The sequence below is a fragment of the Gallus gallus genome, chromosome 1 (assembly GCF_016699485.2).
Source record: "Gallus gallus isolate bGalGal1 chromosome 1, bGalGal1.mat.broiler.GRCg7b, whole genome shotgun sequence".
Taxonomy (NCBI): domain Eukaryota; kingdom Metazoa; phylum Chordata; class Aves; order Galliformes; family Phasianidae; genus Gallus; species Gallus gallus.
The window spans coordinates 133767387-133780921 of NC_052532.1; the positions used below are offsets into that span (position 1 = coordinate 133767387).

The 13535-nt window shown below is 45.3% G+C and overlaps 1 protein-coding gene across 11 annotated transcripts in view; it reads left to right on the top strand.

Annotated features, from left to right (window-relative positions):
• Window positions 1–13535, top strand: part of MAP4K4 (mitogen-activated protein kinase kinase kinase kinase 4) — a 151989-nt gene that overhangs the window by 81469 nt on the left and 56985 nt on the right. For all 11 annotated transcript variants that reach the window (XM_015277799.4, XM_015277803.4, XM_015277801.4 and 8 more), the window contains exons 4-5: window positions 10619–10744; window positions 11510–11620. In XM_015277799.4, coding sequence (XP_015133285.2) covers window positions 10619–10744; window positions 11510–11620 — 237 coding nt within the window. The remainder of the gene's footprint in view (window positions 1–10618; window positions 10745–11509; window positions 11621–13535) is intronic.

Sequence of the window (13535 nt, forward strand, 5' to 3'; positions counted from 1 at the left end):
CTCATAGGCTTCAGGGTTGCTGCTGAAGAGCATGGAAGAGCAGAAGACCTCGCATCCGCTTAGGCATCTGTTGTGGGTTCACAAGAGGCCTTTGTTCCCTAGGATGAAGTGGGGACTTCTATGCAGGTTTCCTTCAGGCAGGAGTAGTGTATGTGTGTGTTTGCTTAGGGCTGGCTATCTCATGGCTCCTCTGTGCTGAAGTTTCTGGGGGGACCTGTTCTTACTCAGGGAGAGAGTGAAGGAAGGGAAAGTAGAAACCGGGGCGAAGAGAGGAGGAGAGAACTTGCCAGGTGGTCTTTGCTTGCGGTGTTGATTTTTTTTCCCATACCCAGCAAGGGCATTTTATGGGGGTAATTTTTAAGGAGAAAATTGGATTTATAGAATCACAGGATGGCTGAGTCTGTCAGGGCCGTCTGGGTCCCTCTGGCTCAACCCCTGTTCCAGGAGGGCCACCCACATCAGGGTGCCCAGGCCCATATCCAGGATCCTTTTGGAGATCCGCCAAGGAGGAGACCCCACAGCCTCAATGCAGCCTGTGCCAGTACTTCATCACTGGCAGAGCACAGAAGTGCTCCTGGTGATCAGAGGGAGCTCCTGTGTGACGGTTTGTACCCATGCCATCTTATCGTGGCACTGTGCACCACTGACAGGAGCCTGGCTGTGTCCTCTGCGCACCCATCCTTTGGCTATTTGTAGAGATCCCCCTGAGCCTCCTCATCAGCAGGCTGAAGAATCCTGGATCTCTCAGCCTCTCCTCGTAACAGAAGTGCTCCAGGCTCATCGTTGTGGTTGCCCTTTTGGTTTCTCTCTAGTATGCCCATCGCCCTCTTTTACTGGGGGGCCCAGAACTGGATGCAGTGCTCCAACGGTGGCCTTACTGATGCTGAGAGGAATTTGACAAGGCTTAAAAGGAAAATAAATAAATAAAAATAAAAGAGTGACTTGGTGAATTTGAGGCCCGCTCATCTGATCTCCATAATTTTATTCTTCTACGTGTGGTTGTGCTTTCAGCCAGATGTAGATTGCTGGTCACTTCATCCCCTCCGTGCCTTTCCCTCCCCGTGCCATCCTGGCCTTGCCAGGGTGATGTTTTGCCGGTGTCACCTTGAGCAGGTTTCCCAGCCTCTCCTCTCTTCCTGGCATACAGTGCCTGCTCAGCCTGCTTCACACGCTCTGCCTCTTCCTCTTGTGAGAAGAAGGGGCACTTGGCCAGCCTAGGTCCTCCACCCACTGCTGTCACTCGTCATGGCCGGCCCTGTCCGCACGTAGAGCAGAGGAGGAGGCCGCGGGTTACCTGCGCAGGCTGAACGGTGACTAATGCTGGTCCAGGGGCACTGAGGTGTTCAACCTTCAGGCAAAGATTACCTGAAATTAAGACTTGTAAAGGCTTGTGAATTCTCACTGTGTCATTCAAGCAGGTTTGTAAGACACATGTACAGATTGGACGATTCATTTTATTCCTGTGTAATTTACATATTTTGGCTGGCTCACAAAAGAAACCTTATGTTAAATGTCAGATCATGATCTCACACCAGTCCTTGCTTACAAGAAGTTTTTTTGGAGGCTGTGCCGTAGCCCAGATTTTGAAGTTTTCCTTTTGTGGATGTAAAACAGAGCATAGGTTAAGGGTGACATGTACAACGGCTTTTAAACTTGGGTATGTTGGGTTCCTAAGCCAATGTATGACCTTTGATGTTGGGGGAGATGTGATGGCAGTCTATTCAATGGGGTTTTACCTGGCAGGTGTACCTCAGACAGACTTCTTTAAAGAAGTGTCCTATCTATTTCTTCGTAGCATGGGCTCAGTGAGGTGTTTCATGTTATACGGGTGGGTTTGTGGGCTACAAAGAAGATGCAGTAATTCTTTGTTTAGGGCTTTCCTCAGTACTCATTTTCTGATAAATTGCAGGGCTTTTTAGTGTAGCTCTCAGAGTTTTAAATATTTGGAAGGAAAAACTGCAGGACTTGCAACATTTTAATGAGGAGGGTTTGCTTAATTAAAGCATGGAAGACTTGGGGAATGCAGACAGCTGAAAGATCAGCAGTGTGTTATGAAGTTCTTCCACCTACCAGTTGATTTGGTTTCAAAAGCCAGTCAATAATAAACCTTGCGGTGTTCCATTACCTGTGTGCTGGCATTTCAGCAAATGGTTGATGTTAGTAACGACCAAAGCCTGGATTCATTTTGTCTTATTTTAGGCGCTTAGTTATTGCGTTGAAGCTTGGTGCACTGGGTATACACAACATGGCATTGGGTAAATGGTGCCTGTAAGGGGTCGGGTCTGTCCGCCTGAGGTAGGATGCATCCTACAGAGGGGTGAATGTCACCAGCAGGACTGTGTCTCCCGGAGGTCAAAGGTTCGTGCTTCATGGCTGCTGGCAGTTGCAGTGGTGCTGGTTTGTGCTCTCCTATCTTTTTTAAATTTATTTTTTAACATATAATTGATTTTGGAGTACCGTCTCCAGTCTGCTCCCTCTGCTACGCAAATCTGTGTTTGCTTCTGGCCTAAACACTGTTACGTACTGAGCAGTGCGCAGCCCTTCATTGCTGTCAGGCATGTGATGGAGTTTCTGAATTTCTCTTGTCAGCTCCTTCTCCAGCCCAATCTCTTTTAAATAAAATATCTATGTGAAACAGCCCCAAGGAAATGCCAAAGTAGGAATACTTTTCCTTGCCCTCCTTTGTTCCATTCCTGTTTGGGTGTGCATGGTGACAGCTTTTGGTTTCATGGTTGCAGAATGCAGGTTTTGTTGTTGGTGGTGGTTTTCTGTTTTTTGTTTTGTTTTGTTTTGTTTTTGTTTTTTTTTACCAAAATGAAAGAGGGGTTGCAAGAATCTCTCTTCTCTGTACATCTCATCTGTAAGACTTAGTGGTTGCTTGGGTATGAAGCTGTGTACTGAATGAATCTGTTCAGTAAGGAAATCGGTGTGTTCATTAAAGTATAGGTAATTGTGACGTACTTGCTACGAGCACATTTGTGTTAGGCCAGACATGCTGTTTATCTTCCCATCTCAAATTTCTGTTAATATAGCTTCTCTGTAGTGTTTTGTAAGCACTTTCAGTTGTTTCAGCCTTTTGTTTTCTCTCCTCTCCCAGATGTTTGCCTTTTGCTCACTCTTGTCAAAGTTAATACCTAGTTTTCAACTAGAACTTTAATTTAGCAGTGAGTCTCTTCATCTGTATGAAACCTGTGGGACTCAGGAGCCCTTCCCAGGTCCAAGCCGTGTCCCAGCAGTGTCTGGACTGCACACCCAGGGAAGGACCCACGTGTTGTTGCCTTTTTGGAAGGAGACCTGCTGTCTGAATCTGGGTGGGGGGGCAGCAGCCAAGTGGTGTGAAGGCACCTCCCATGGCTCTGTCATCACCCCAGAGATGCTCCTTTCCTTGTCATTAAATATATACTGAGATGGGAAGCAGAAAAGCCACACAACTTTTTTGTTTTGCGTGTGAAACTGTTTTCTCTCTGGCATCTATGTTTCTTCTCTTTCCCTGAGCCCTAGGCCTTTGCATAAAGCAAAATGTTTTAACTTGTTTCCTTCGCAGACGGACTTATTTTTGATACCCGCTAGCAAGGATTTAAATCTGAGACTGGATGTAGAATTGTATGGCAACAGGCTTTCTTTAGCATGAATTATACTGGGAGAAGTAGGGTACTAACCCTTCTCTTTTTGGCTGGAGCTCTAGTGATGTAAGTACAAGGATAGCTTGTTGCATAACTAGTAAGTAATTTAGGCTTAATGAGGATGGACAATTCTAGATTGATGGATGAGAATGCAGTCTGAGCAGGAAACACTTTCAGGGAACCATGACCAAGGATCAAGGGACCAGCCTTGGAAATATTTGCAGGATTTTGCCCTTAGGAGCTTTCTCTCTGGGTTGCCTTCTGAAAAGCCTTTGGTGCTTTGAGGTTCTGCTGGGGGAGGTCAGCAGCAGTGCCTCCCCTCTGCCTTTAGCACAGCTCATTCAGTGCCCGGCAAAGTGACCAGGGGCACATCAGGCAAGAAAGGAAATATTGTTGTCGTTGTGATTGGCAGAGGAGGTGGCTCGGGAAACAACAGGCAAGTATTGTCTTCACGTGGCTCTTGGCTCCTTCCCCTGTGCACGTGATTCCCTCTTGTGCTCCTGCACAATACTGCTACACAGGCTCCTTCAGGCAGCGCTGGGACCCTGCTGAAAAGCTACCCATCCCTCGTGCTTCTTTGTCCAGTTAACTTTATTGTTGCTTTCTAGCTGCGTCCTCAGCGATGGCACTGTTGCAAACAATTTGGCTCATTTTCTCTCTTGTTGCAGATGATGCCTTTAGTATGCAGTAGGAGAGGGTGTTGTGCCAAGGGGAGATGAAACACTCTCTGTTTGGTGTGGGTTGTGAAGTGTGTTTTTAACCTGCTTGGCAAAATCTAATGACCGAAGGTAACCGAATGTAGTCCTAAGGAGAGCCCTTTTCTCCCAACCATTTCTCACAAAACAAAGATTTTTTTGACCCTTGGGAAAGCAACCCAGCTGTCTTTAGCCACTGTACTTCTCAAGCAAGGTGCTGCCAGTCTGCTACATGAAAGATGGGCCTTGCACGTGTGGTGGGACAGACACGGGGAGTGCTGAGGGTGAAAAAGTAATAGAGGAGGGAGATAAAGGGCAAACAAACTTGCATGAGGTCTTTACCTTGAGGGTAACAAAGCTCAGAGGCTCTGTAAAATGCTTTAGGAGAGAGAGTTGTAGTAACAAAGTTGGAGGCTCTTGTATATTAAGATTTAGGAGGCACTGCATATGGACTTGTAAATGTTTACTGCATGTCTTGATTAAAGTCTTTTCTATGCAACAGCTTAGGCTTTCCCTCCCAAGAAGTCATTGGGAGGGAAGCCTAAAAAGAGCTCTTTTGTATCTTATTTCCAATTCTGACACAGTTTTGGGGTTGGAAAGGATTATGTTTCTCCACGTAGCCTTCTCAGTACTGCAAGCTCTTCTGCTTTTCTCTTTGTATGAACTTCCTACCTTGGCAGGCTCTGGCAGGGACTTGCCCAGCATTTGGAATCTCATTTTTATTGTGGTTAGGTTCCTCCCAAAATTGCGATCTCCTTCCCGTCTTGAAGGCAGTACCACAGCTCCTGGTTTGAATACTGCTCTGTCTGCAATACTGCCCCAGCTCCTCATGCCAAAACTTCCCTCTTGTGTGTGAAACTTTATTAGCGACTGTGTATATTATGGATTCCAATACCAGAAAAGGTCACCTATTGTGCAAGGCACTATTCAGACTCTCCCGGTTCTGGACAGATCCTTCTTCAAATGGATTCAAGCCAGACTAGGGGTGTGGGGAGGAGGGAGGAGAGAGGATGTGACACACAAGCAGAATGGTGGTTTGCAAAAGTTGGTGTTGTGATTTATCCAAGAAGGTTTTTGTTTGCATTTGGAATCTTTCGTGACTTTTTTTCAGAGGAGGAGAGCAGAAATTAAAAGGGAAAGGGAGGGGAAAGGAAAATAAACTGGCTTATGGGCCTTTCCTGTTGCCTTTTTTTTTTTTTTATTTTAAATTTCTCACATTGTGGTGAGTTGGTGAAAGAAAGGATGAGCTGTCATCTCTGCTGCCTATTGAAGGCAAAACAGTTTCTACCGTCTTGGGGCCCGTGGTTTAGTTCTCCCTTTCTTCTCTCACAGAGAAGCTGTGCTGATGTTGCTCTGCACCTCCCTATATGCATCTGAATTCTCTGATAGTTGAAAGATTCCCAAAGCCCACAGGCTGCTGCTGGAGCTTGTGGTTCATAGCCAGCTGAGCTCATTCTGTAGCCCTGAGTACAGTGCAACCAGCAGCCGTTCTCCAGGCAGTGCAGCCCCCTGGATATGGGCTGGCAGAGCTTTGTGGTGACGTGGGAAAAAGCAAACAAAGGGAGACTTGGAGACTTCCTTTCCCCCGTTGCCTGAATATTTACGTTTCCACTGCTGGGTAGTGTTATGAATTAAAACACTTGCTTATAGCTTGAAATCATTGCATGGCATTTGTAAAGGGAGATTTTTTATTGTCTCGCTTCTTAAATTGAAAAAGAAAGTTGCTGAAGGGACAAATTTGTATTCCTCTGCAAAGTGACGTAGGACAGTATGTAAACTACTTGGAAGCTTAGATAAACTTGACTTTACTTTTGTCACAAAGCATTGTTTTGCGGTAAACTGGCTTGGCCATGTTTTCTCATTCATGTTACCCATTGTCCTACACTAGGGTAAATAAAATTTTCTGTAATTCTCCTATGTTTCTCCTCCCCTACCTGTGCCATCCCTTGAGATACAAGTAAAGCCTGGCAATCACCACAAGCTGCTTTTTTGAGGCAAGAGTGAATGGAAGACCGCCATGGACATGCCCTGGGGTACTTCCTTGCTGTACCTTTAGACTATTGTCTTCATCCCAGCTCCTGACATACAATCCTTGTGTTATAGAGCATGGAAAGCAGTGCTGCTGCCCATCGTCCCCAGATCTGTTTCTCAAAGACAAACTCTCCTGGTCCAGACTGCTGGTGGCCTCACAGCAGCTGCAGAGCAGGGACAGGTCAGGACTGCCTTCTTTAGTATCCTGAGGTGCCTGGACAAAATGTTTGATTATGTGAGACACTGGAACAGAGCTTGCCCAGAGAGGTTGTGGCTGCCCCCTCCCTGGAGGCATTCAAGGCCTGGTCTTAGAAGGAGGTGTCCCTGCCTATAGCAGGGAGGTTGGAACGAGATGATCATGAAGGTCCATTTCAACCCAAGCTATTCTATGATTCTGTGTTTCTTTCTTGAGTTTCAGTTCCAATCCCTTCCCTCACTACCATGGTGTCCAGTAAAGTGCTTATGTATTCCTCATCCTCTCAAGATTAGTATAAATAAGCGGAATTTTCTTGCAGTAATGAGCAGTTGTGATGAAGGATGATGATGGAAGAACAAGCAGTGTCCTCAGAGAGCAGCGTCCTGGTGCTGCAGCAGCGAACAGGCTGGGAGCCAGTAGGTGGCACAGTGCGGGGTGGCTGGCCTGCTGCTAATTGGCATGCGGTAATTCAGGTGTTTAGGAATGAGCCCCACACTCTGTGGTGGATTTCTGTGCACGTGGTTTGTAATCTCCCAGGTGAAGGCCTTTTGGTAGAAGCAGCCTCGAGTTGAAAAATTCCTCGGTGTTGTGCTGGTGCGGCCATTGAATTGTGGAAAGGAAACAAGTGGAAAAGGAGAGGAAATCCACTCCAAACCTGATTGAACCACGTGACTCCTGCAAAAGTATAGCTTACTGCAAAAATTGCTGGTAATCAGACATGCTGTCATAAACAGACAGCGAATGTAGAAGTATAAAACACTCGCACCAGCCCCAGCGCAGGCCCAGACAAAGAATGTTTCAATGGGAGTTTGTATCTGCACATAATGGCTTAAAGTGGTAATTGATGGCAGCTGCATAAAATCACTAGGAAGGGCTCACCAGCTGCCTCTCGCCTCCAGTGGAAAAAAAAGATGCAGTCTTGTACCCCTTCGTGAGAGTGCAGTCTCTCTCCTCAATGGGATTTAATTTTTCCCTTTGTGATCCTGAGCAGTACCAGCAGGGACAGCTTTGAAGGCCAGAGACGAAGGAGCTTCCTTCCCCCACGTCGGCCCCTGTGTCCGAGTCCCAGGATGGCCCCATGGGTGTCTTCCTTATGGGGCGGCTGCAGGCTGCTCGCCTTGCCTTGCACGTGGCTGCGAGCGGAGCTGTGCGGAAGTGCTCTTATCCGGTGACATTTTTGGGTGGGACTCATCTCACCCGAGCGAAGACATCTGCAAAGTCAGTGTCTGGATCTGTGCTGATGACCTCATCCTCCTTTTGTAGTTGGGGAGAAGTAAACACCCGTAGGGTTCATATTGTTTGGCCTCTTCAGATGTCCACGTTGGAAAGAAGTCAATTCTACCCTGGAAAAAAAAAAAGGTCCTGAATCTGGAACGCAGCGATTCAGGTCTTTTACTGTTCTATTTTTTATACCAATTCCTGTCCTATAGCAGTACTGCAGCAGGGGGGTTGGACTCGATCATCTCCGGAGGTCCCTTCCAGCCCCTACAGTTCTATGATTCTCCACACTGATTAAGGCTCATGGTCACTCCTGTCTGTTGCCTCAAAGTCTTCAGGACTTGGTGCTAGGGAGCTATTGATCCAGGCTAAGTATGCCGAGTCCTCCAAAGTCTGGCAAGGGTTACCGAATCTATTTATTTCTGTTAGCTGGCAATCAGCATGGACTGAACCCGTAGGTGGGACGCTCGTGCTGTGGACAAATGCTCAGTGACAGCTCAAGTAGCAGTTTAGCACCATTCCTGATCTTAGCTAAGGATCGCCTCAGGCTGTGGTGTAGGTGCCTTGACATGGCCACAAGGGAAAAGGGATGGAGCAGTGACAGCCTGCAATCTGCTGGATCTTTGTGTACCTTTGGGGTTGGGTTTTCTTTTGGTTTGTTTGCTTGCTCTTTGTTTTTTTCAGAAATGGATCCTGTCTGGGCATCATCGTTTTGGCTGCTCTTGTTATAATAGATAAGCACGAACAACCTTTAGGACATCCTGCCCATTGTATTGTAAAAGCCGTTGTGTTTATGTGCTGGTGGTAGGAAATACAAAGTAGCAGATTAATCCAATTATACCTAGTAATCTACCAAGTCCCAACCTATGATGTTTAACAGAGCTCCCAGTGCAGCTTTTTGTGTGCGTGCCTAAATTCAAGGCTCAGAATTGTACTTTCTAGCACTGATCATGTATACTTCTACTGTTACTTTTTGTTTGCACGTGGACTGCATAAAAAGAATCACACAGCAGCAATGACAGCAGAAACAGCTGAGGAAGCCCCAGGTTAGCTTTTGGCTCAACAAGCCATGCTGATGATAACGTTTTCTCCCAGGGCTGCTGTTTGCTGGGAGCCTTGATTTACTAGATAATATTACTGTTTTGTTCAGCGTTCCAGAAATGCACAGTATTTTACTTTCAAGAAGCATCATGAGAAGATTTAAGACTAGTTTATCCCTGGTGCATTTTGGGAATTCTCTCACAGTAATGTATGAGTAAGCACTGCATCCCAGTGCTGGTGTATTTCACACAGTTGTTTCCTTTACGGCACGCGGTGGTTTCCTTCACTAAAGCCACACGTACCGACGCGTATAAATAGTTAACGCGTAGTTAGTATGAACATCTGCATATGTCGTGGATCGGGTGTTTGATTGCTAGCTTGCTGCAAATTGCAAGGAAGTTTAAAGCTTAAAATGTAATCAGCTTTGACATACAGGATAATCAAAACACTCGCCGTCGTCTCAGCCAGCCTGCCACCCTAGGGAGCAGGGGTAGCAGCTTCTTCCCGGAGTCAGCTTAAGGCAGAAAGGTGGCCCCTGGGTATGTAAAGCTAGAAGGCTGTAGAGCAAATACACACCCCGACTACATGAGGAAATCAGGTCTCTTTTAATTAGTTGCCTTGTGTTGGGCTAAGTGAAGATTCCCACTGCCTAAGTGTGCTTATAGAAAGGCCGGGGAGTGCGTTGGTGGTAGGAGAGTGGGATGGTGGCTGCTCCTTCTCCCCTGTCTACTGTCTTCATGCATGTACATCATTGCCATTGCATTGTCCCAGAAGCACACGTGGATCCTTCCATGTGATGCACCCTGCTATTATTTAAGTTGCATATTGTTGGTGCTTTTAAGAAGTGGTTGTGTAGCATTACCCCTTCCAGACAGCTGTGTGGTTTGTTCTAACGCTGATCTCATGTGTGGTGAGGACAGCCTCTCACCTGAATTGCTCTCTGCTTGGCACCGCTCTGACAAGGGCAAGCAGGGGGAAGTCCTTCCTCTGCCTTTGTATTGCAGCATCCTGTTTACGGGTCGGGCTCCCAGCCCTCTTTTCCTGATGCACTTGCTTTTCCTCTGTGGAGCCGGATGGAGGAGGAGGAAACCTGTGTGTGAGGCGAACGCCTTGTTGGTGCAGGGAGGGGAATTCCTGCTGCACTGAGCCCGTCTGGTGGTATTTAAATAGAATAGGTTGAAATTGACTTCACAGTCAAACAAACAAACAAGAAAAAAAAAAGAAGGAGAAAGAAATAATTCTCCTTGTAAATTAACAGATTTTTCTGTGTTTTCTTTTAGTTCTCTGGGTTACATAGACTAGAAGTCTGTTACATGCGTATTTGTTTAAGGTACTATAGTCATCAAGTTTTGGGTGAAGACCAGTGTATCTTAGGAGGAAGTTTTTCACAGAGAGGGTGGTGACGCACTGGAACAGGTTGCCCGAGGAGGCTGTGGATGCCCCATCCCTGGAGGCATTCAAGGCCAGGCTGGATGTTGCTCTGGGCAGCCTGGTCTGGTGGTTGGCAACCCTGCACATAGCAGGGGAGTTGAAACTCAATGATCATTGTGGTCCTTTTCAACCCAGGCCATTCTATGATTCTATCATCCTTCACTTACTTTTTGTACTACTGTAAACTTAGAGAAGTATGGGTCTATTTGAGACAATCTCAATACAAAGGATTTTGTTGGCATGAATCTGGGATTTGTTTATTAAGTATGATGCTGATATAAATTCAACTTTTTAAAAGGTACTTGTATAGAAGAAAAAAGAGTGTAATTTATGCACGTGGTGTATTAAACGTATTTTTTTTTTTTGTTTTTGTTTTTCCAAAGGATGAAGAAGAAGAAATCAAACTGGAGATTAATATGCTAAAGAAATATTCTCATCATAGAAATATTGCAACTTATTATGGTGCTTTCATTAAGAAAAGTCCTCCAGGACATGATGACCAACTGTGGGTAAGCAGATGTTTCTCAAGCATGTTCATAAGCCTTTCCCTTTTGGAAATCATTTGAGGATGATAGAAATATCATTATGGAAAGACTGCCTAATAGAATTCGGTGCTTGCTTGAACAGATAGAGAATTGAATAATGTATGCTAATGTGATGGCTGAACTAAGATTTGCTATTAGCAGTGTATTTGCTCTTTAAGTAATTTTTTTCCCAATTTCAAAGATGGATAGTAACATGTTTCATGGGAACAAGGCAGATGAGCTGAGCGGTAGGAATGCGTGGCTGTAATTCTACCCGTTTCTCATCCCATCTCATCTATTTCCTCTAGAGGACTGAAGTTTGGATTTGAAATGGCAGCACACAGACACAAGTACACGCTCTTGTCTCCCATAAATAAGTAGGAATTATAGATTAAGATGTGTTGCAACGGTGTGGTCAGCTTGATTCCTTCAGCACTGGATGTGCTCTTACTTCTGTTACTGCTAATGCATTTTACACAGCTGAGCATATCCAGATTCCCAGTATTAAATTACAGTGATTAAATCAGTCCTCGAAAACGTGGTAACTAATGTGAGACATATTCCATGTTTGTCTGACACACATTGGAGACATTTGTTTTGGATCCACTTTCAAGGCAGAGAGGTAAAATAAATGATATTCTGTGCTTCATGAGGGTTTCCCAAATCAGTGCTGCAGCGTGATTATTTTACTTTGCTAGACAGCTGGAAACTGTGTTTAATGTTGATTGCATGCTGGTATTTCTTTTGCAGCTTGTTATGGAGTTTTGTGGAGCAGGCTCTATCACGGACCTCGTGAAGAACACGAAAGGGAATACTCTGAAAGAAGACTGGATAGCATACATCTCCAGAGAGATTCTCAGGGTAAGGAAAATAGCTCACTGCACTCAGAAACATGGAAGCAATCTTGCGGATGTAACTTAGCTTGTGGTTCTGCAAGAAACTGTTCCTATCTGTCCTGTTAGCCAAGTCGTTGTCTGAAGAGCATGTAGGAGTGGATGGATGTCTGCTGTGCATCTTTTAACTTCCATCTCCTACACTGGCAGTGAGGACAAGACCACGAATGCTCACACGCTGTGTGAGTTGTGCTGTACTGTAAGAGCAGCACTGCATGAGAAAGCAGCTTAAGAACCAGAGTCCTTCTCTATTGTAGAAGCTGAGAAACAGTGCCCATGTTCCTGTAAGATGCTTTTTTTAGAAGTTATTTTTTTTAGAAGGCTGAGGTTGCAGCAGTGTCATAACACTAGATGGTGCGGAACGGGCTTTTCCAAATGTGCTTACAGCCCTCTTTCTCTGCTCCTAATCAAGCCTGTGGAGGAAGGGAGCTGTTGGCTCAGGCCGACCGTTGGGACTTCTGTGCTGCAATGTGCTCGTATATCACTTAGTGCTGCAGTCTATCTAGGGCGAGCAGATACGTCGCACGCGGTTGTGCACTGTAGAGTGCTAGCATACGGCACTGCAAAAGTTCCTCAGAAGGAGGGATGCCACTTATCAGTTCTTCTAAAACTGAAGCTTTGGCTAATTATGCCTCATCTTTAATTTCCAGTTGGTACAGTTGAAGTGCTTTTTGAATTGGCACGTTTGCTGTGCTAAGCAAATCTGGTATGATTTTCCTCATGCTTCTTTGTAAAACAAATTGCCTCCTACCCATTCCATTACACAGTGTGCCTGTTCAATTGCCTCATCAAAACTGAAGTTCCGAGGGCTTTATGTTAAAGGAAACCACCAGTAGCTCTCGCATAAATCAACGCTGCTGTTGTCTGCGTTGCACATTGACTCTGTCTTGGTGATTTTTTTAAATGATGGAGACATATGATTGTGGTCTCTTGCTCAAACTCCATCTGCTAGGAGAGAGGTTGGTTGTTGAAGTTTGGGTTGGCACGTTTTAAGTTGTTGTTTACTAGAAGGGATAAAAGTTACCGTCATGAATACCTACTGATGGTTGTATTTGCTGTCAAGTGGATAGCATGCTTTAATGTGAGGAGAACTAACTGCTGTAATACAGAGTACCAATCGTACGCTTGACTTGAGTACAACTGTGCAACCCTGAAGGTATTGCGTGCTACGTTGCCTTCATCGTAAATTCTTCTTAAGGTGGTAGGATCGTGCTCACTGGGAAGGTGACAAAAGGTTTTACTTCAGAAAAACATTACAGCTGTTTTCTCATTCCTGTGAGACGTTTGTAAAAGGAGCCTTAATTGTTTACTAGCAGGAACTGGAATATCTGGAAAAAAGGAATGCAAAACTCACGTTGCAAACAGGCATTGCAAAACCTGATTTGACATTGAGTTTGTCAGTGATGAAAGAGAGAGCTTGTGTAACAAAAAGTTAAACATGCTAAAGTGCCAAAGATTTGTGCAGGTTGGGATGCAGGTGAGAGCCTCCTGAATGCATCCTATATGGTCAGAGGGACGTCAGAGAACTTACCTGGGGACTGTAGGAGAGTCAAGCTGTTGCCCCTCGGTCACATCCTAACCCCTCAAGAGCCTGAATGTATTTTTCCAGTAAGATCAGATTGTACTCTAGAGAGAACATATGATTCATATGATTATCTCCCTGGCTGAGGCAGTGGAGCTTAAGGCTTTGAAAAGTATCCTGTGCGAAGCCGTGGAAAAGCCTTCATTCTTGCAAAAACTAAGGCCACGCTTAGTGTTAAGAGCCAGTGAATGGTACCAAGGACATCAACCATTCATTTTGTTACCTTGTGGTATATGCAGGGAGGAGCTGTGGATTATATATATTTTTTGTCCTGCTCATTGAGTGTTTTAGAAAAAGAAAA